The sequence below is a fragment of the Cervus elaphus genome, chromosome 20, assembly GCF_910594005.1.
Source record: "Cervus elaphus chromosome 20, mCerEla1.1, whole genome shotgun sequence".
Lineage (NCBI taxonomy): Eukaryota > Metazoa > Chordata > Mammalia > Artiodactyla > Cervidae > Cervus > Cervus elaphus.
Genome location: NC_057834.1, coordinates 113,097,766 through 113,120,917, shown reverse-complemented (window position 1 = coordinate 113,120,917; position 23,152 = coordinate 113,097,766). Strand labels below are relative to the sequence as shown.

The 23,152-nt window shown below is 55.6% G+C and overlaps 1 protein-coding gene across 4 annotated transcripts in view; it reads right to left on the bottom strand.

Annotated features, from left to right (window-relative positions):
- The window catches only part of GLIS1 (GLIS family zinc finger 1), a 238,392-nt gene that overhangs the window by 12,506 nt on the left and 202,734 nt on the right, over window positions 1–23,152 (bottom strand). For 3 of the 4 annotated variants that reach the window (XM_043877985.1, XM_043877984.1, XM_043877982.1), the window contains exons 5-6: window positions 9,915–10,076; window positions 4,909–5,019 (exon numbers count right to left, since the gene is read on the bottom strand). In XM_043877985.1, coding sequence (XP_043733920.1) covers window positions 4,909–5,019; window positions 9,915–10,076 — 273 coding nt within the window. The remainder of the gene's footprint in view (window positions 1–4,908; window positions 5,020–9,914; window positions 10,077–23,152) is intronic. The other variant, XM_043877983.1, reaches the window with a different exon arrangement.

Sequence of the window (23,152 nt, the reverse complement as noted above, 5' to 3'; positions counted from 1 at the left end):
CTGGGCTGACTGACACTGGGGGAGTAGGACACAGCGAATGTGCAGTCAGAGTCTTTCCCTCCTTCCTCCCCACTCCCATCTCTCTTCCTTCCTGGCACAAAATGCAGCAGAAAGAGTCCAGGGCTGGGGACAAAAGACCTGGACCCCCATTCTGCTCCATTTCTTCTCACTCCCTGTGTGACACTAGACAAACACCTCTCTGACTCTCCCTTCCCACCGTACTAAGCAGCAATAATCACCCCTCAGGCCAGGCTGCTGAGAGGGGTGATGAGAGGACAGGTGTGAATAACGGTTGAAGGTGTTGGGTCATGGGCTGGCTGACTCCACTGGCCGAGTCCCCCACGGTCACGTGACGGTGGGCCCACTGAGTCGATACCTGGCCTTGAGGGTGTCGGCTAATGGCACACTGGGGTTGGCAAGTCTTTGGCCAATCGTCCTCAGCTATCCCTAAACATAGACTTGAGCTTGACTCCTCAGAACATCTTCACACCTTCAACTGGGACCAGACGGGCACAGGGGTCCTCGAGTGATGAGGGGTTGTGCACCGGGATGGGAAGGGTTCCTTCTCCCACGGAAATCCCAAAGCTGACCATTAGAGGCCTGAAGATTGACTCGTCCAGCCCTTCATTTTAACTGGGACAAAACCAACCCAGAGAAGGCAAGAGCCTCGTGGCATGTCACACAGCAGCTGGGAGTCAGCCCGAGGGTTTTTCCACCCTCCCAGGCCAGCCGGGCCAGCACCCAGGCCAGGGAAGGCATGCCTAGCCTGATGAAGGGCTCTCGGCTCCCTGACCCAGCAGCTGTTTTCCATGTAAATTAAGTTTCTGGCAAAAGAGGGCCAAGGCATGTTCTTGCAGACCGCAATGTCGATCGGATTAGGAGCAGCGGGAGAGGAGAATTAAGGAAGAAAAGTATTTCTAATTCTCTCTGAAACGCAGCAGGGCTGCCAAGGAGCTGTCATAATACAAGGGTCGCTTTACCCAGAAAGATACATCATCCCCGATGGCTTTTAATGGATGCTTATTGTTGGGAAGTTTGCAGATCTGCGGCCCCAGGTCCCAGGGGCTCAGCACGAGCCAAACACGGGGCCTGGGAAAACCAGGGCAGGATTCTGGTCCTTGGGCATCAGTCCGCTCAGGACAGAAGCCTCCCTGGCATGGAGCCCGGGCCATTCCCTGTCCCTGCCCAGGCTCCTCAACCTGAAAGCAGTGGACAGAGCTCGTGCCCTGGAAGCAGATGGGTCTGGCTCTGTCCCTCCCACACCACGCAACCCTGGGCAGACTTGTTACCTCTTTGAACCTCAGTTTCCAGATCTCTAAAATGGGGAGGAATCTCCCACTTCCAAAGATTATAGTGAGGCCTAGATGAGAAACAGCCTGTGAAGCACCAGATTCATCCCTTCCTTCTCAGGGTGAATGTGGTTGTGCTGTGTTCACCTCAAGCTTACAGCACATGCTTTGACCATGCTCTTCCTCTGCTCTACAGCTTCCAGGGGGCTCCCGAGCCAAGCTGTCCCCTCCCATTTTCTTTGCCACTGAGGTCTGCTTGCTCCTAGCACCCCATCTCTGTATACCCCTACCTCCTGGATTATACAACAGTCTACTTCTCCAGCCTCTAGGCCTTTTCCTGCCCTCTTTACACTGTATCCACAGTTCTGAGAACACTGCTTGGAAAACAGGAGCTGCTCCTGAATCCTGCTAAACAAATTAATGGGGTCTTCCCACTCTGTCCTCCTCTGTCACACTGATGGCTCAAGATTGGCCTTGTGTTTCTCTCCCCCCCCCCCCCACACCCTCCCTGGCACTCAAGGACCTGTGGCCCCAGTGGTCCTTGGGAGATGTGGCTTAAACCCAGCCAGGTAAGGCCCTGGCCCAAGTTGCAGTTCTGTCCCTCCGACCGCACTGGGTCCCTCAGCGGCTCACACGCCTCCTGTCCAAAACAGAACCTGCTGCTTTCTCCTGCAAGCCTGCTTCTTTCTCAGATTCTCTGTCCTGGTGAAGGGAACCACCATCCACCCATCCTGCCCCCCCCACAACATCTGACACATGCTCCTCCTGCCATGTCCCCCCAACCCAGCCAAGCAGTCACCAAGCCCAGTCCCTCTTTCTCCCCTCCCACCCTGCCCCAGGTCAGCCCCACACCCCATGTCTCTCCTGCCCCCAGCAGTGGCCTCCCTGTCTCGAATGTCCCTCTAACCACCTCGACCCATTCTCTACACTTCCCCCAGTGCCACCTTTCAGGGTGACGTGTCCCATCTCTGCCTACAACCCCTCGATGGAACCCCCCATCCTCAGGACAGTCCTGCCACCTCTGCAGGACCATCCTGTCACCCCACCCCCATAGCCTCTCCCCCATGCCTCACTGCTCAGCCCAGAGACAGGCAGGGACTGTGTGAGGCTGGTCCTCAAACAGTGTTTCAAGCTTCAGTCACTCTCTGGGGCCCCATCTTCACAGGCCCAGTGCTTACTCCTTCTTTAAGACTTAATGACAACACCTCCTGACTTCTGTTCAGAACTTTTACTTTGGGTCAAGTATTGGTCAACAAACCCTTGACATAGATTTCCTTGTTTAATCCTCATGACAACCCTTAAAAGCAAGTCCTCTATGCCCCCATCTGACAGCTGAGGACATGAAGAACAAAGGCACTAAGACAAGTGCCCAAGGCCACGCTGCCAGCAGCCATGAGCCTGCACACCACTGCCCCCAGCCCCAGCCCCACATCACTTCTTCCGTGACCCTCCAGTTCCCCCCCAACAGGCCAAGCCATTTCCCAGTTCTTTGACTGTTTTCTGCACACATCTATTGCAGTCTTTGCCATATTGTGGGTCCCCACTGAAGGTGGGGACCATGGTTTTATTTTTGCATCCTGAATGCCTGACATCAAATGTTTGTAAACGAATGTCCTGGTGAAGGGGGTCAGTGGGCAAATGGATGAGAGAGGAGCTGGTTGGGGGATAAATGTCTTCAGGCTGAGAGTGAGGAAGTACAGATCTCCCTCAACTTATAATGAGGTTATGGCCTCATAAACCCATCAAGGTCTGAAAATATAAAAAATAAAAATTGCATTTAATACACCTAACCTGACTTCCCTGGTGGCTCAGATGGTAAAGTGTCTGCCTACAATGCAGGAAACCTGGGTTCAATCCCTGGGTCGGGAAGATCCCCTGGAGAAGGAAATGGCAACCCACTCCAGTATTCTTGCCTGGAAAATCCCATGGACGGTGGAACCTGGTAGGCTACAGCCCCTGGGGTCGCAAAGAGTTGGACACGACTGAGCAGTTTCACTTTCACTTTCACACCTAACCTACCAAACTCAACATTCAAAAATGAAGATCGTAGCCATCTGGTCCCATCACTTCATGGCAAATAGATGGGGAAACAATGGAAACAGTGACAAACTTTATTTTCTCGGGCTCCAAAATCACTGCAGATGGTGACTGCAGCCATGAAATTAAAAGATGCTTGTTCCTTGGAAGAAAAGCTATGATCAACCTAGAGAGCATATTAAAAAGCAGAGACGTGACTTTGCCGACAAAGGTCCATCTAGTCAAAGCTATGGTTTTTCCAGTAGTCATGTATGGATGTGAGAGTTGGACCATAAAGAAAGTTGAGCGCCGAAGAATTGGTACTTTTAAACTGTGGGGTTGGAGAAGACTCTTGAGAGTCCCTTTAACTGCAAAGAGATCAAACCAGTCCATCCTAAAGGAAATCAGTCCTGAATATTCATTGGAAGGGCTGATCCTGAAGCTGAAGCTCCAATTCTTTGGCCACCTAATGCAAAGAACTGGAAAAGAACCTGATTCTGGGAAAGATTGAAGGCAGGAGGAGAAGAGGACAACAGAGGATGAGATGGTTGGATGGCATCACCAGCTCGATGGACATGAGTTTGAGTAAGCTCTGGGAGTTTGTGATGGGCAGGGAGGCCTGGCGTGCTGCAGTCCTTGGGGTCACAAAGAGTTGGACATGACTGAGCAACTGAACTGAACTGAACCTACCTAATACCATAGTTTAGCCTCCCCTACCTTAAATGTGCTCAGAACACTTATATAAGCCTGCTGCTGCTGCTGCTAAGTCACTTCAGTCGTGTCCGACTCTATGTGATCCCATAGATGGCAGCCCACCAAGCTCCCCCATCCCTGGGATTCTCCAGGCAAAAACATTGGAGTAGGTTGCCATTTCCTTCTCCAATGTGCGAAAGTGAAAAGTGAAAGTGAAGTCGCTCAGTCGTGTCCAACTCTTAGCGACCCCATGGACTGCAGCCTACCAGGCTCCTCCATCCATGGGATTTTCCAGGCAAGAGTACTGGAGTGGGGTGCCATTGCCTTCTCCTTGAGAAGTGGCGGTGGGAACCAGACTTTGCCTACGGCTGGGCAAAATCACCTCAGGCAAAGCCTGTCTCAAACAAAGTGCCAAATTGCTCATGTAATGTACTTCCAGAATAGCTCACTTCTGAATAGCTCACTTTCAGAATACTGTACTGGAAGTGAAAAGCAGAATGGTGGTCTGGGAACAGAATAGCTGTGAGTGTATCAGTTGTTCACCCTTGTGGTCAAGCAGCTGCCACTGCCCAGCATCACAAGAGAAGATCCTGCACATTGCAGGCCTGGGAGAAGATCAGACTTCAAAGTGTGGTTTCTACCAAACTTGTGAAAACACCTTTGTACCATCATAAAGTTGAAAAATTATAAGCTGGACCATCAGAAGCCAAACCACTGTAAGTCATGGACCATCTTGACACTTGGGCTGGTGGGAGGCAGACGGAGGGTGAGAGACAGTAACACCCTTGGGTGTGGAAGGCTGGATGCGTGCAAGGAGTGTGACCTTTACCTGTCTTGATGCTGGATGGGAGGCCGGGTGGGGTGGGGAGGGGTTGTCTGTGGAGATGGGCCTGGAACGGAGCCCTCTTACCTTCTTACGCACCTGCTGCTCTTTGGCCGAATGGGCCTTCACGTGCTTGCGGAGGGAGCTGGGGTCTGTGTAGCGCTTGGAGCAGCCAGGGATCTGGCAGGCGTACGGCTTCTGTAACATCAGAGGGCAGAGGCGGGGTGAGTGGGGGGCCACCCACCAGGCCCTACGTCCTGCTGTGTGGCTCACGTCCTATCCCTCCCTGTGTCCTAAGCCAGGAGGAGTCTGACTCAGGCCTGCCCACGGGTGGGGAGAAGGTGCCTGGCCTGGTGGTGAAGGAGGAGTTTGTGTCTCCATTCTACCCTCATCCTGGGACCTCAGGTAAGATGCCTCCCCTGTCGGACTCTCACTTTCTCCTCTGCAAGATGGGGCCCCCCAAGTTCTAAGACTTCTTCCAGCTCTGACACTGATTCTGAGAAAAGTAGACCCTTTGTGGCTCAGAGCTGCAGAGAAGCAGCAAGTGAACAAGGAGCAAAGTGAGGTGGTGGCCTTGCAGAGGGGGAGGAGGAAGAGGAAGAACAGGAGTGGGGCAGAGCACAAGGCAATGGGGCACAAACATGGACCAAGCTGGAGAGAGGCAGGGCCCAGGCTGGGAGCACCTGACCAACCCTTGCAGTGGGTCCAGAGTCCCCAGACTGGTCCCCAGGCTATGAGAATTGTAGGTCCTCAAACCAATAATCACAGGAGACCAGAGGGTACTGGGTCTCAGGTGTAGCCCTGGGTAGGCTGGGCATCGGTGCCCTTCACATCCCTCTCCCTTGGAGCCTCATTCATCTTCTAGAACAAGTCGGTGCCCACCACCTCCCCTGGTTCCTATCCAGACCCCAGTGTGCCCTCTACACCTCCAACATCCCCTCTCATTCACAGCCACAGGGCCCTTCTCACAGGCCTGGCCACGCTCTCACCTTCTAACCCCCCCATGGCTCCCTGGTGCCCTCGGATACAGCCCATCTCCGGGCGCTGAAGGCCCTTTGTGACTTTAGCCCTGGCTGAGTCCTCACCCCTCCTCCCACGCCGGCACACCCAGCTCTCTTCACCTCCTCTCCAACCTCTCCTTGAGTCTGGTTCCCACCGCCACTTCTCAAGTTTCTACCGGTAGCACTGTCCAACTGTGCTGCTGGGTCAGTTCAGGGGTGAGTTTTCTTCCGGGAGGGGTCCCTTCTGATTCATCCCAGGTCAGGGGCTCTGTGGCCCTAACTAAATTCTGAGCTCCCCGTAGAGGCAAACTTCCATGAGACCTTGCTCAGGTACTCCAGCTGCCACTGGGGCTTGAAGTCCCTAAGGCTCCCTTTCCGAACACATCCAGCAGCTCTGATTTCTCGGGGCCCTCTGGCCTCCAACCACTGGCAGGGGACACTGTGGTGGGGGACGTTTGGAGGTGATGCCTACGTGCCCACCAGCCATGCCTACTGAACTGCCCCTATACCTCGAGGTGAGACAGCCCTGCTGGGCAGCATGGGGTTGGGGACGGGGAGCAGAAACAGAGGGCCATACCTTGGTGCTGCCGCGGAGAGTTGCCAGGTTAAAGAAGCAGAGGAGAGCAAAGAGAGAGACAGAGCAGTGAGGGGCTGGCCTCGCTGAAGGGCAGGTACAGTGGGAGGGTGGAAGGCAGGCCTCGGAGCTGCCCCCCACACAACCACCCAGAGACACAGACACAGACCCACACCCCACAGGGCCCTTCTTTCTTGGTCCTGATTCCCACCCCAACACACACACACACACACACACACACACACACACACACACGCACTTTCTCTCATGGGCCGAGCCCTGCTCTGCCCCAGGCCCTGTCCCCAGGGGATGCTGATACAAATCCACGCGCTTTTGTCAAAAAGCAAACAAACAGAGCTCCGTGTGTGCAGGCGCCCTCGCCTGGAAAGAGGGCACAAGGCCCATCTCTGTGTTTGTTTTTCCAGGGCCTGACGTGTGTAGAACATTCCTCCAGCTCAGCTCCCCCAGGAGCCCTCAGGAAACCCTGTGGCTGGCTGTCCCAAGCAGCAGCCAAGCCCCAGGCCTGCAGTCACTGCACCAGCTCCAAGGCCTCGCTCACAGCAGGACACTCAGGGCCGTGCTGTGGGCATCGAGCACCTCACAGCACCCTCCCGACCTGTGCATAAGACAGCCCCTCACATACTGAGCCCCCCCAATGTGCAGGCACTGCGCTCAGTGCTGGCCGGCTGCGATCTCCTCTCAGCCGTACACCCACCCCATGAAAAGCACCCCCACTTTACAGATGAGGAAACTGAGGCTGACGCTTTGCCCAAGATCCTGCAGAAGTGCAGTGCCCATGCCCCTCTGCTAAGGTGCCCCCTCTCTTCTGCAGCCCTGAATGGTCCAGGGAAGTGGGCAAAGGAGTGACTATTGCCCCCATCTTCCCTGTAAGGAAACCGAGGCCAGGGCAGGACAGTCTGTGGCAGTCACGACTTGAACTGCACATGGAGTAGCTGGGATGTGGCAGGATTTGGTCAGCATGCAGTCAGCGAGTCACAGGTAGGTCAGCGACTCAAGTTTGCTGAGCAGACCCTGTGTCTGGCTGCCACACCTGTCGCCTCAGTTGATTCCCCATCCCTCTCCTGTAAGGTAGGAGTGTTTGAGGCCCAGAGAGGCTGGGTGGCAGTTCTCAGATCTCTGGGAACAGATGGAGGGCTGGGATTAGAACCCAGGCTGGCTCTCTCCAGTCTATTCCACTGCTTTCCTGCCCGTGGAGATAATCCCACATTCTCTGGTGCCAGAGGGGAGCTGGGGACATGACCAGGTCCCCTCTGGAAAACAAGGCCCAGCCTGCATGGGGCTGACCCCACGGGCCTGAGCCTCGGGTGCTGGGAAAGCAACCTAGCCATGGGGAGCCACTGCAGTGTCTCCATGGCCCTGGCGCGGGGGCTGGGCTTGACCAGGACTTTCTGGGGAGATGCAGTACTGAGATAACCCCACGGGCTCATTCTGGGCCTGCCCTGACCCTGCCCTCGGAGCTCCGTTCACACACAAGTGGGGGGCCAGAGGCCTGTTGCTTTGGGGCTGGGGCCAGGAAATTCAGTAAGGAGAGGGGAGGAAGGGGTAAGTCAGGGTAGGTGACCCCGAGATGCCTGGAGGGAGGCCTGGGGGAGGGGGTGCAGAGGGGCCTGGTGTTGCTGGGGCTGCCGCGTATACCTCTCGGAGCTGGTATAGGTGCCAAGGGCCCCAGGGGCTGGTCATGAGAAGATGATGGAGGGGTTTGTTAGCATACCTCTTCACTCCATGTCCCCAACCCCAAGACAGTAAGCCTGAGGTGGGGGTAGGGGGGAGAGTGGTCGGGCTCGGGTTGGGGGCAGGGCTCTTCCTTCCTACCTCATCCCCTCCGCGCTTCTCCCCTTCTTCAGCAAGGGGCACTGAACTAGCGGTCAGACAGACTGGGTTGCATCCCAGCTCCCCCACTTTCCAGCCACATGACAGTCAATGATTTCATCTCTGAGCCTCAGTTTCTTTGTCTGCAAAATGGGAACAGGCCCCTACCTTGTGGTTTGTCACTAGGATTAAATTGGGGGAGGGTGTGTATGATCTTGGGGGACGGGGAGATGTGTAGAACATTCTGCCCAGGGACCGGCCTGGCCCCAAAACATGACTCCCCTGCTATTGTCTGCTATCCACCTCCCCCATCTTTTGGGGATCTTGGTTTTCCCAGCTATAAAACCCCCAGAGGGCCTCCAGCTCTGACTTCTGTTGCCTTGTGGCCTCCGACTTACCCTGGAGGGGTCAATCGCCCATCTGGGCCTCTGTTTCCACATCTGTATGTTCAGGGTACTGGACAAGCTGGGCCGCACGACCACACAGGTCTCCCAGGCCCCCACCGGCAGAGTTCCCCAAACATTCACACAAACAGCAGAGATACAGGCCAGTGGTCCAGATGTGGAGTCTGGCTATGGACCCATCTTCTGCTGCACTGAGGGGCCGGGGGTCTCCCAGGCTGGTGCATCCCCTCACATAGGTGCTGTGAGACTTGGGGGAGGCCCCAGTCAACTCTGCCACCTTCAGGCTGAGTAGGGAACTGCCCGGAGCCCCACTTTCCTCATCTGTCAAATGGGCTCGTGACCTGCTGACCGGCAGAGATGGTGGGAGACGATGTTGTAGAAGTGCTCTGTTAACTGCTAAAGTCTGTATGCATAGCACAGAATGCTTGGACCGGTGCTGTGGTGGAACCACAGATTATCTATCACACTGGCACAAACAGGAGAGGAGGTGGACACACCGGCATCTGGGGCCCAGGTCACTGATCCAGGGGCCTGGAGTCTTGGGCCCTGCTTACCTCAACGGCTTACCCACCATGCCCAGGAGATATGCAAGGCCCTGGAGAGCCTCTGGCCTGTCTCCATGCCAGGGGTCAGGGTGGGGGTGGGCGAGGAAGAGCAGGGAGGACTGGCTTTGAGTGACTGACAGGCCCGGGGAGAAGATGCAGGATGTGAGCTGCCCCGCCCCCACCCCGCCCCGCGCCCCCACTTAGTGGGGCCCGCACTACTGCTTGGGCTGGTGGTTCTCAACTAGGGGAGAGTTTAATTCCTCCTCCCCAGGAGTTTTTTCAACACTGAAAGACATTTTTCGTTGTCACAACTGGGAAGCAGAAAATCGCTTCCCCAGTGGTAAAGAATCCGCCTGCAATGCAAGAGACACGGCAGAAGCCACAGGTTCGATCCCTGGGTGGAGAAGAGCCCCCGGAGAAGGAAATGGCAACCCACTCGAGTATTCTTGACTGGGAAATCCCATGGACAGGGGAGCCTGGCGGGCTGTAGTTCATAGGGTTGCAAAAGAGTTCGTAGGGACACAACTTAGCAACTAAAACAACAAAAGAGGCCAGGAAGGTGGCTAAACACCCTAAATGATGGGACTTCCCTCTCCCAGCAAAGAACTGTCCTGCCCAAAATGTCCATAAGGCTGGAGGCAGGGATTCTGCCTGGAGGTGGCTGCTGCCCTGCATTAGACAAATACGGGCGGAGTGCTTGTCCTCCACCCCCCACCCTCGGCCTCTGCCCCCGGCCTACCGTGTCAAGGTGGGTGCGCTGGTGCTTGGCGCGGTCGCTGGAGTTGCTGAAGGCCTTCTGACAGCCTGGGTGCTGGCACAGGTACGGCTTCTCACCCGTGTGGCTCCGCAGGTGGATCTTGAGATTCTCCAGCCGCGAGAAGGCCTTGCTGCAGCCCTCGAACTGCAGGAGAGGCCAGTTGAGGGGCGCTCTTCAGGCCCCTAAGGGCCCACCACCCAGCCCAGAAATGGGCCATGGCATCTGCTCCCCTGCCAACCCCCCACCGGCCCCTCCCGAGGCCTTCCGATGCCCCAGTTCAGCTCCCCATGAAGTGCCCAGAACCCAGACTCTTATCTGGGAAGGTCTGGTGGGTCCAGAAAAAAATCCATCCCCAATTTAGAAATGGCCACTAGGACTTGAGAAAAAACTGGTCCTTCTGTCTCCGGATGGGTCTGCCCTCCAATGGCATCTGGAAGTGACATGCCACTCTTATGGTAGTGCAGCCCTGAATGGACAGGGTGCAGGCACGTGTCCGGTGTAGACAGCCCTGGATTTGGAACCCAAGGCCTGGATTTTAGTAGGGTCCTCTCCCCGTGAGGCTCTGAGCAGTGCCCTTGATATGTCTGTGCCTTAATTCCTTGCCTACAAACTGTGCGGAGCCTGGGGGGCTGTAGTTCATATGTCGGCTGTGTGGCCAACATCCAGGGCTGATATGAAGGCCCCAAGGGGTGGGAAACTGACTCAAAGGGCTTTGCCGCCCTAGAACACAGCATCATGCTGATTGCTGTCAGAACAACGACCACACTTGTAAACTCAGACTCTCTGACTTATCATTTGGCTGTTCATCTGTTCAATGCCCCAAGTATGCACCAGGTCCCACGCCAGGCAGTGAGCATGCAGTGATGTCCCTGGTGGGGGTGAGCGTGGACAGAGAGGAACACAGACAGTGCCGATTCCGGCAGCTTCTGTCCAGCTCCCATCTCTCCCCCCAGAGTCCTCTAACTTCAAACTCCTTCCTCCCTACCCTCTACACAGCTACCCCAGGAGGCTCTGACATATGAAAGAGACCCTGCTGCTCTCGCCTAAATCCCCGCGGGCCTAACATTCAAACACCCAGCCCTCCACACCTCTGGCCCCTCTTGACTCCCCACCCGAGGCTCACAGCAGCAAGGGTCTGCCAGGTAATTCCAAGTCTTTGTTCCTGCAAGACACTCAGCAAGGAATGTCCTATCTCTGGTAACAGTCTGTCCAACCCCCGTCAGCCTACAAGATCCCTCGCACACAGCCCTGAGGAGCATTTCCTGGTCCCCGTGTGACTGGCTGCCCTTTCCTGCTTCTCCTCACTGTCCAGCTTCCATTCCCAAGGTGCCTGCCATGGGCAGGAGGAGGAGGTACCCTGGCCTGCATCTGCTCTCTGTCCAGGCATGATGCTAGAGGTTTAACCATACGACAATCAAAAAGTGAGCAGCCCCAACATCCCCACCTCAGAGATGGAGGCTTCCTAGGGTGGTCACAGGGTTGGGATAGGACGCAGGCCACATCTGGTGCCAGAGTCCAGGTGGCTCCTCTGTGCTTGCTGTCTTCCCAGGAGCGGGGGGCAGGGGGAGGTGACTCTTAAGAAGAAGCAAATCAGAGGAAGCCAGGCTCCCTCTCTTGAGCCACTGGTTCCATCCTCTAGGCCAGGACAGACGTGAGGACAAGGACTCAGAGACAACAGCCGGTCTGGGGAGGGCACTCCCAGTGCCTCTCCCTTGAAGACCTGGCCACAACTGCGGGCCTGCTCTGCTTGGGGCTGTTCCAAGGCAAGGCGCCCGCAGCTGGGTTTTAGAAGCTGTTCTGCTTCCTATTTCCAGATGTTATGCCTTTTCCATGCATCAAAACCAGAAGGAAATCCTGTTCGGGGAGTAAATAGGCCACAAGCCACACCCCAACCCCCTGCTCTCCTGCAAGGCCTGGGCCAGGTTCACCCGTAGTGAGGTGGAGCAGTGGCTGAAGGGCAGGCTGCGTCTCAGCCCCCAGCCGGTCCCTTTGTTCCTCTCTGGCCCTTGCCAGGAGGGTGGACATCTGAGGTGGGGGGCAGTAAACTCCTCACATGCTGTGTGCTGCTCCTGACTTTGGGAGGGTCCGCCTGACTCTGGAGACCCATACGTCATCTCCCCAACCAGGGCCTGTGCACCCGTCTGGCCAGTTGTCCATCTCAGCACAGGTACCCCAACCCCCACGCCTTTGCTGGGGCTGTGCCCCTCCTGGGACGCCTGCCCGTCCAACTCGCTGAAAATTTAATTCAGACATTTTTCAGAATCTTCAGCTTGGTGTTCGAGGTCTACCAACATGGTCAGACACCTCTCCATCTGCATACAACCCATGTGTTAGGCTGTAGCTGCATGGGAGTGATCAGACCCGGAACGGGTCAGGAACTTGAATGCCCCCAGGCCTCCCTGGGAATGGAACGCCTTTCCTTTCTTCACTCACTCAGACATCAGCCCGTGGTGCCCCAGCACTACCTCCTTGGAGAAGCGGTCCCCAACCTCCCGTTCCTCCTTGGTCACACCCTAAGCTGTGCTGAGGTTTTCACTGTACATCCCTTATCCTCTCTCCAGGCCTCCAGGCTGAGGGTTTGGGAGTTCCTTGTGGGCAGGGCTGGCATCTCATTCATGGGGCACAGGGTGGGTTAGAAATGTGATCCAGTGGTGTTAAGAAGAGGGTTCTGGGGCCTAGGGGTGCAGGTACCGCCCTTGTGCTCACCCAGATATCCCACACCTGCGTACGTGCACTGTGCCCATGCCTTGCCTGTATATGTTGGCCTGGCTCGTCCTGCCTGGCCCCGTCCCACTGGAACTTCTCAGAACTGAGTCCCAGGCTGGGGTATACAATAAGCATCTGGCTGAGGCACCACAATGGGGGTCCCATCCCTCAAGATAGGATCAGAGGTAGTAGCAGGTGCAGTAGCAGCAGCCTGGGCAGGACAGGTCTGAGACAAGGATGCAGGTACCCCAGGCAGAGCAACACTCCCATCAGGGCCAGCATCCCAGGTATGAGGGTATATGGGCTCTACTCGCAGTTGCCTGCCAAGGCCCCTGGAGCCTCACCCTTTAACAACCCCAGAGATGGGCTAACAGAGGCAGAGAGGAGAAGGGGAATGCACGTGGGTTCAGCTCCTGGGTGCTCACTCTGCTAGGCCTGGCACTGTCCCCAGCGTGATCTCGGATCCTCTCCACAGCCCTTGGGGCAAGTATTGCTCTCCCACTGTCAGGAGCTGAGGCTCTGGGGAAACCAGCAGAGCAGTTCCAGACATGAACCCTGATGTGGGACAACCAGAGCTTGTTTCTTGACTGCTCCACTTGTGAATGATCCGAGATGAGTGCCTTCAGTTCTAAGTCTCAGTTTCCTCACTGATAAAATTGGGTGAGTTCTACCAGCCTCGGAGGCTGTGAGGACCGCACAGGAAGTGCTTATTTTGGTACCAGGTTCTTGCTCAATATCGTCATGGTGGCCATCATTTGAGATCAGAGAGCAGGTAAGTAGTGGAGCGGCATTCTGCCCAGGGTGGTAGTTCCTGGGCTTACTGCCCCTCTGCCCAGTGAGAAGGGTGTGTGTGTGTGAGTGTGTGTGATGTCCCACTGGGCATGGTGGGCTCCCAAGTCTCCCCAGTGTCCTGTTTCCAATTCTTATGCCTTAACCTCTCACTTTCCTCCAAAGGCCTGATTTCCAGACTTAACTTTCTCAGCACACCCTGGGCTCTCCAGCCCTTGGCTTGGGCATATCAGGGGTGTCAGCCTGGGCCTGGGGCCTGGAGCAGGTTGGGGACCAGGGAACTGTCTGGAGGAGCAGGTGCCCCAGCACCTCCTGTGATGAGGAGTTATCCCAGGGCTGTCTGGGCTCCACCTCCTAGACCCCATCATACCTTGGGGAGCCAGGAGTCAGCAGGAATCACAGAGGTGGAAGGGCCTGGCCTGGAATCCTAGAACTGGGGCATCTGAGTTTCTCATGAGCCCCTCTCTGCTGCCTTATAGCTGGCAGCTTCACCAGACAGCCCCCAAGGCCCCTCCGACTCTAATGCTTTATGAGTCTCTTTCGGAATTGTAAATCTAACCAGGTCACCCCCGCTCAGGACCCTCTGTGGCTCACTGTGCCTCCTGACATCCAGTCAGCCCCCTTAGCTTGGCATTCGAAGCCCTCCCCGTGGGTGTGTAGAGCCTGGAAAGCAGGCAGCTCTGTGATCCTGGCAAATCAATGTCCTCTCTGTGGCTCAGTTTCTTTCTCTGGAAAATGGAGATGTGAGGAGCCCACTTATAGAGTAGTTGCGGCAGTGGGGCAACGTGCATTTGTGCGTGCCACAGAGGACATAAATGTTATCACTGTTATCGTGGTGGTGGTGGTTGCTCCTGACTTGCCCTCAGGGGGACACCTGTGTGGATCAGGTTCAACTGACTCCAGAAGTAAAGAACCCCTGGTTGGTGTGTTTGTCACTGACTGGTGTGGCCCTAAAACTCTTTCCATGCCAAGCCCATGGAGTACCCTTTGTGTAACCTCCAAAGGGACTGAGGCAGCCTTTTGTGGGGGAATGGCTTGAAGGGGCCCCATGCACTGACAGACTGTGTGGGGGGCTGGGAGGGCAGCAGGAAGAGGTACACCATCACTGTTATGTTGTGGGGTTACAGATGCTGCAAGAATGGAAAAATGAGTCTTGTTGGAGCAGAGATGGAGCCAATGGGCACATCCCAGGCTTTGGTCTCAGTTTCCCTGAAGAGGGTGGCCCTAAGGTGATGCTGTGGTGACCCAAGGGTATAATGATGTTTCCATGGGGTGTGTACAAGGGGAACACACTCAGAGCGGGGCCTTCCTGTCCCTCCCCCAACACCCTAACAAGAAGACTTAAGCCTGTAGGGGTGTCTGAGTGCCCCCTCACCCACAGTTACACCCTGCATGGCTCCCCGGTGTCTCAGCAAGGACAAATGCTCACCCCAGCATTCTGGCTGGTGTGACCAGGCCCCTAGTGACAGCTTGGTGATATCTGCCCCTTCACACCTGCATCACTGCACTTCAGCATTAAGAATCAAAGTGGCCTGGGTGCAAATCCACACTTCCCCTCTGGATGACCTTGGGAAAGTTCATTTCACTTGCTAGAGCTCAGATTCCTCATCCATGAATAGGGCATAACTTGGGCACACGGCGTGTGGGTGCTCCCTGTGAACCACAGGGCACATGCAGTATCCTGTGACCACAGCCCTGACGCCAACCATGAACACCCAGAGAATTAGCCAAGCACCTCTTATTTAGAATGAAGTTGAAATAACCAAACATAACAGATTTATGGCCAGAAGCAAAGGCTCATATGCCATGAGCAACAGAGAGGGTGGCTACTGTGGGTAAAGGGGTATATACAGAGGGGAGAGAAGGAAAAGAGACATCTAACAGTCTAGAAAAATCTAAGAATGAGTATTAAGTTTTTCTATTTACTTAGAATGCATAAACATTAAAAGATCTACTAAGATGAAACTGGGGTGAATTCAAAGTCATATAAGTGACTGGGTGATACTCTCTCAGTCACCTGTCAGGAGCAAGGAGCTGGATGTGATTTGTGTGACATTTCATTTAATCATGACAACATACTCGTCTGGTGAGGTTCCTTCCTAGCCCCACTCTGCAGATGAGGAAACTGAGGCTCAGAAGAGACGTCATTGGCTGTAAGTGATTTCACACAGCCAGTAAGTGGCAGACCTGGATTGGCTCCTAGGTCTGGCAGATGTGCTAGTCTGCCTGTATGTGTCCTTGATAGCTCTGGTCACTGCCTCAGGGAGCCCTACGTAAAGCTCCAAAATCAGGCTGGTCCTCAGCAACTATGACCACGATTTCCAACTGGGCTCACATCCGGGGTTCCTTTCCCAGGCAAGACCAGGCCCAGCCCTGGATGCAGAGCTGATGCTGGAACATGGGGATGCCCTCCTTCCTCCCAGCGCCTCCAAGAGAAGTCACCACACACAAAGGAACGCTGAGGTGACACAGCAGAGAAGAGCAAGCCCATCTGAGGCATAGAGCCTTGAAAGGCCCAGTTCCCACATGTGGGGCCTGTTACAAAAGCAGATTCAAATAACGGGGAAAATACCCCAGGAACCGTGAAGCCCTAGACCATCTGGAGTTTTATAGTAACAAGCAGGGGAAAATCAGAACCTAATTGAAAAAAGTCCACTGCAATCCATTACTGCTGCATGCAGCTCACAGAACCCAGGGCAGAAGATGAAAGACCAAGCTGAGCCTTCCCGAGAGCTGGGGAGGGGGCACCAGCTTCCCTTCCAGGCCAAGCCCAGGGACCCTTCAAGCTCTGGCCAGGGGAGGGGGAGGGCGCTGGGTCCGACGTCAGAATCTGCGGGGCTGGGCTTACTCCCCTCCGAGGGCTGCGCTCACCCTCCTCCGAGGGCTGCCCTCTCTGAGCCTTTCCCGCGTCTGTGAAAGGGCTGAGCAAGGTCACTCAGGGCAGCTCCAGGACAGAGCCAGCTGGTGCTGGGCATGCCTGTTCTCTCCCTCTGGTCCCTGGGGGAGGATCAAGGACCCCATCTCACATGTGAGGTGTGGGACACTGTTCCACAAGCCGAAGGCTGTGAGGTCGCACAGACAGAAGTCTGTACTGGGGCCCCCGCCACTGACCACCACGAGCTTGGGCAAGTCATATCCCATCTCTGCCCTCACTTTTATCCTCTCTAAAATAGGGCCACAGCAAACAGCTGCTAGAAGTAAATAATAGGGCATGCTTAGCACGGGAATGGGGACACAGTGGGTCACCGAGGATTGTCAAGTTTCCTCCCCGCAGTTGCCATGGGCCCAGGAGGAGGGAGGCCCCTTTCTCAGGCTCTGGCTGAGGATCTGGACACGAAGGGTAAGGAGGAGGTTTGGGGGAACAGGGCACCCGAGTGGAGCAGAGGAGAAAATGCCTCCAGCTTTGGCCTTTGCCAGTGACTTGCTGCTAAACAAACACATTTCTGGTTTAAGGGTAAAATATATTGGGTTACAGCAGTCTGGCAGGCCATCCGGGGATCAACTTCCCATTTTTGTACACTCTTAACCTACTTTCAACAATGACTTGGATGGGAGAGCTGCATGGTGCCAGACCCTTCTCCAAGACATCAAATAATTCTGCGTTTGGCCAGCTTGAAAGGCCAGCCAGCCGGGAGCTGGGGTCCACTGCTCACCCCACATCCGGGGACTTATTGTCCTTTGAACCCCGTGGGTTTTCCACGAGGTCTTCTCAGAGCCTCATGCTTCATAGGTCCTCAGGGATAGGTAGAAGCAAGAAGTGGAGGGACAGAAGTAGAGAGTCCTGGGATGTGAGGCCAGAGGGCACCGGCCTGAACTGTGTCCTGTGAGAGCTGTGAGGGTCTGGTCCATCCTCAGGCACCCAGTCCCTCTGAGTGAATGAATGAATGGGCAGATGGGAGCAGGAGGGAGACTCTGACAGTAACAGCAGCTATCACACTTACCAGGTACCGGCCTGGGCCCAGCTCTCCCTTAACATAACTCCTTAGTCCCTTTAGGCCAGCACAACAAGTCCCGTTGTTACAGGGACAGAAATGGAGGCCCAGGGAGTTTATGTGAGAGAAACCCTGCATTCATGAGGGATGGGGCCTGGGTTTGCCTCTGGGGCTCCTCCGTCCTGGGTAGCCAGGACTAAGGGGCACCATGAGATGTGAGGAGAGAATTTCTCAGCTCAGGGCCTTCACGATCATCCAGAGAGGTTGGCAGATCAAGGGAGGGGTGGGAGCACCCAAAACAGAGGGAGACTGGGCTAGAAGGCCACAGGTCCCCTTCCCAGAGGAGATTCCCCAAGCTAGGGGTGTGGGGCTAGAGGTGCCCATCGCTTCCTCATCAGGCCTGCGCTGGAGGCTCTGGGCTGGGCCCTTCTCCTGCAGAAAGCCCTTGTCTGGGCAAGAAATGGGCTTCTGTTGCCAGCCAGAGAAGCCCAAGAGGGCTAGGCCACCTCTCCAGGGTGTGTGGAGTCCCCCAGAGTAGGAGCTACATGGGGAGGTTGAGTCTGCTCACCAAGCAGACAGGTGGGATCCAGGGGGCTCCCTGTGCTGAGTGGGGGCACACGGCTTGAGATGTGGAAAGAGGCTCAGCTGAGGGCCAGGACCCGCAGAAGGCAGACTGCACAGAAGAGCTCACACACACACACACACACACACACACACACACACACACACACACAGAGCAAGTCACCAGCCACAGACCCGAAATGCAGACACACACACTCTGACACCTCTCCTGTTACCAAGCCACATGTCAAAGACAGAGAGCCTCAGGATACCAACATACAGCGTGCACACACACACACACACACACACTCACACTCACACACACACACACACACACTCACACACATACCCAAGGACACCCAAGCCCCAGACCCCACCACAGGCACAAATGTACAAACTCCCCAGACTCTAGATACACTGACACACAGCCCCACGTGAAGCACAGGCAGAAACCGGCTCACATATCAGACACAGAACACAGATGGCCTCATGGTGGTCTGTGTTTGCACAGGGAGAGACACCCGGAGACAATATCCAGCAAAGACTTCCTCCAAGAGGCTAATGGATAAAGACGTGTCCTCACACCAACACCTCGATAACTAACACAGCCAGACCCAGGGACAGCCACGCTCCCACCTGCTTCTGCTTGGTTCCAGGCCACCCAGGAGATGGGGCAGGGGGAGGGGAGGGAAGACCCAGCTGAGCCCCCTGTATCTCCTGACGTTCCCATGGCTGCTGCATTGGCTTGGCTTTGGGGAGGGAACATGTAGCCGCAGAGAACGCCAAGACAGGCCGCAGGCCACCCTTTGGCCCCGCTGACCTCTAGCCCACTGCCCACGCCCCCTTCCCAAACTCCAGGGGCAGACTTCTGCCCCTGCAGTGTCCTCTGCCTGTCCAGCCCTCCTTGCCCTCTGGGCTTGTCTCAAGCCCCAGCCCTCCCGTCCTGTGACAGGTCATCCCTAAACTCTTTTTGCCCTTCTCTGAGCATCTACCACCACCCTGGTGCACCGATGCCCAGACTGCCTGTCTCTCACCGCCTGTCCTCTGTGTGGACACCACACACCCCTTGGGTCTTGCCGGGTGTTGCCTGGGCTTTAGGAGCTCACTTCCCGTAGGGGAGGCAGGCAGGCGGGAAAGCCACACAGCGGCCCATCCCACATCCACAGCTGAAGCATCTGGAACATTTGATGAGGAGACACGTCTCCAGAGGGGTCAGTGTCTGACCCTAAGAGCTGGGGGAGAGGGAGGTGAGTGCTGCCCCAGGAGGAGGGGGGAGGGACCGAGATGTACAATGAATGAAAACATTCTCTCCAGCCTCAATCCTCCCCCAAATAAGCCTGTGCCCACAGGCAGGGGCTCAGGTCCACTTCCTCCTCCTCCTGGCCTCAGGAGCCTATTGTGGACATCAGGGTGTGGCCTTGGTCCTGGGCACAGGACAGGTGCTCAGAAGATGTTAATCCCTCTTTCAGCTCCTCTCCCGAATTCCAAGAAACAACAGGGCGTGGGTCCATGATGTGAAAAGTGTTAGGGTCTGAAGATCTGACTCCAGCCCTGGCTCTGTCACAGGTTACTCTGTGACCTTCAACCAGTCACTTGCCTTTTCTGGGGACGCCTACCCAGGATTGGGAGTGCAAAGGTGGGGCTGCAGGAATTAAGACTTGCACAACCCTCCACATCCTGGGGCTGCCAGGGGAGGGGGAGATCCAAGACATTTCATCCATCACCTGAAAGAAAACCTCATGTCGGGTCAACGGGAATCATGACAAGTGTCCAGATGCACAGTTCTCGTCTGAGGTCACAAGTGGGTGAAAGCAATCTGCCCCGTGTGCACCAGGAACATCCCGTGAGGCTCTGGACCCCTTGGAAGGGGGAGGGCTGAGCCAGACCACTGCTGTGCGCAGCTCTGGTCATGGTGGGGGTGGGCGCAGGGAGATCAGAGAGGGCTGTGGTCAGTCAGCAGGTGCCCTATGGGAGAGCAGATGAGAGACCCAGCCCAGATGCTCAGGAACGGAGCCAAGTGACCGCGTGTTCACCAGGACAGTGCAGCGTGGTTCCCAAGTCACCTTCAGGGATATCCTCAGTATCTAAATTGGGTTGGACCTGACACCCGGGGCCCAGTGGGACCATTTTCCCACCTACCATAGATCTACTGGGAGACCCCAAATGGCTGGCCCTAGGGGGGCAACTTAGGGCCACACACTGAGTGAGGCCACGTGGCCCACATCACATGCTCCTGCCACTGATGAAACCCAGTGCCCAGACTCCCTAATAAAGGTGGATGGAAGCAAAGGTGACAGCCTAGCTCTCACACTCAAGCCAGTGAAGGAAGCTCAATTGCCATTAGGATCCGATTACACAAACTACAACAACAAAGACAAATGAAATCCAACCTATGGAAGGGATGAGATGCCGGGAAGAGACATGGCAAGCCCTTCTGGCAACCAGGCACCTCAGTCTGCAGAACATCTCTGTTTCCTGGACCCACCACATCACAGTCACCCCGCCAGAGGCAGGACCAGGGTCACAGGGCTGGTGACCTGGGGCTTCTTGGTAGTTGGAATCCACTGCCCATGCCCCCCAACTCCCAGCTGGCCCACAGTGCAGGAGACCTCCAGCTGTGAGCAGGCACCTGGCAGGTTCAGCCACGGAGTCCCCTGGGCCAGGGGTCCTGGGAGCCGTAATAGCACCATACCTCCTTCCCAGTGCCTCTGGGAAGAGATAACTTAGCAGACAGCGGAGCAGACAGGAGTAAGCTCCTGGCTTTTGGGTTTCAAAACCTCAGGCCTCAAGGCCGAATGGAAAGAACTCTGGAGACAGAGATGAGACGTGCAGTGAATATTTTCAAATGATTTTCTGCCATAAATCCATCTGAGAGTGCCCAGCACAGGGCCTGACACACAGTGGGCTTGTGTGAATATCTGTTAATGAATGAAAGAAGCATCAATAAACAAATGAGCCTTCAGGGAAGTGTGGGGCAGGACGGGGAGCCCCCTGAGTTGGTGGAGTCCAGGAGAGGCCTAGTCGGGATGAAGAGCAACGCATCCTGTGTTCTCTCCCACCAAGATGTCCAGCTGGGAAAGGGTCCCTGCGGGAAAGCAAGCCCCAGGGAGATGGCAAGGCTCCGTCAAAGTGGGGGGCTCAGAGTTCTGCCCTTTCACTCTGGGGCCAGGCTTGTGGGAAAGAAAACTAGGCTTGTGGTAAGCCCTGAAGCAGGGCTCCTCCCAGGCAGGCTGAGGTTCCCCACGGGCAGGACTCCGGATATCTTAGGAGGTCCCACGCCCAGATGTTGAGCCTAAGCTGGACCTGAGGGAGCCTTTCAGGTGGACAGGAGATGGGTGGGCTCTGGTCAAAGATGGGGCAGGAAGCTGAATGCCTCAGAAGGTGCCAGCATGAGAAATGACTCTGAGGACCCCTTGGTTTAGTGCAAGCCTCCGATGCCTCCAGAACTGGGGCAGTGGTTTGTGAACTGCCTGAGATGTGTGAATTACCCAGTATATGGGAGCTCAGAGACAAGGGAATTCAAGGAAATTTTTCAACTTACATTTTTTTTCTCTCACATTCAAGTTTTTAGACTCCAGGTTCAGATCTGACATAGAGACCATTGTCTACCCCATCAGGGGCTTCCCCAGTGGCCCAGTGGGTAAAGAATCTGCCTGCAATGCAGGAGACACAGGAGACCCAGGTTCGATCCCTGGGTCAGGAAGACCCCCCTAGAGTAGGAAATGCCAACCCACTCTGGTATGCTTGCCTGGAAAATTCCACAGACAGAAGAGCCTCACATGGCAGACAACAAAAAGCAGACTGGTCTGCAGATTTGGGAAACATTGAGCCACGGGAAAGAAATGACTAGAAACAAAGAATTAGATGTTTCACGTCACCAGAAAATAACGATACTAGCCATAATAGCCATCACACTGTCTTTCAGATCCCCCCAGAGTGTTTATTTCCCCTAAAACCCCAAATCTCTGGATGTTCAGTCCAACACAGATTGGAAAGTGCTGGAAGAGTCTGGGGGAGCCATCCTGCCCCTCACCTGCGTGGGGTGCCCCAGGGTCTGAAAGGGAAGCATGTCTTCTGCTGGGCCAGACAGGCTGCCCCATTCTCATGGGACTCCTCCATCCAGAGAGAATCACCCTGTGGTCACCATGGGGAAGAACAACCCAGTAAGCTGAAAAAAATTACAACCATATGATAAAGCAGGAAGGGGTCCTTAAGGAGGAACACGCTGCAAGGCACTTCGCTGAGAACCAAGGGGATGGCAGAGGGGCATCCTGGGGAGCAGGGCCCCACCCAGATGCCTGGCTGCGCAGAACAACTCAGGGACACCTGGAACTCATTAGCATTATGTCAGGAATAATATAAAATTAAAACATTTAGCTTTGGCTTCTAAAATTAAGGAGGACAAAAAGAGAAGGATGCCATTGTGCTGAGCCACTCAGCTATGACTTGGGCACCAATAATTTACAGGAAAAAAATCTCTGCCTTGCACTTGGGCCCAGCTGGGGCCCCTGCCAGCAGAGGCTGAGGACAGACGGCTGAGTCTCCAGCTCTGTCCTGGGGGAAGCAAGTTGGGAGCCTGGGTGAGGCCCAGGTGAGGTCTTCTAACCGCTCACTCTCCATGGCAATGCCAGTTATATGCCAGTCCTGCCACTCTCCTCATGGCCTATCTCTACACCAGCCACTGCCCCCCAAATCCATCATCTGCCTTGCAGCCAGAGAGTTTTCTAAATTGCAATCTGCCCCCGACACTGCTCAAAACCCACCGATGGCTCCCTACTGCCTGCAAGGTACCCAAGGACCTCAGCCTGGCATTTCCAGCCTCCCACCATCTGAATCTAGCTGTGGCTGGCTCTCCAAGCTCCTTTCTCCCTCTCTCCTCTCCACTTACACTGACGACTTGGGCTCTTGGAACTTTCTACCTCTGTGCTCTCGCAGATGCTGTTCCTTCAGCCTGGAATTCCCTCAGACTCCAGGGCTCAGCACTGATGGTGGCTCCTCTGCAGAGGCTCTGGGGGAGGTCCTGGCCAGACTCCTTTCTGGGTCTACCTTGGCTCAGGGGTAAAAGCAAGGTCGCTGGGCTGGGCAGCGTTGGGGACCTGAGACTCACACAAAGTCAGGACTGGCCATCCCTCAGAGGCCCCTGTGTTACAGATGAGGGACATTATGACAGCCGGCAGAGGGCATGGCTGCCCTGCCCCCAGTTCTGACCTCCCTGGACTCCTGGGGCATGCT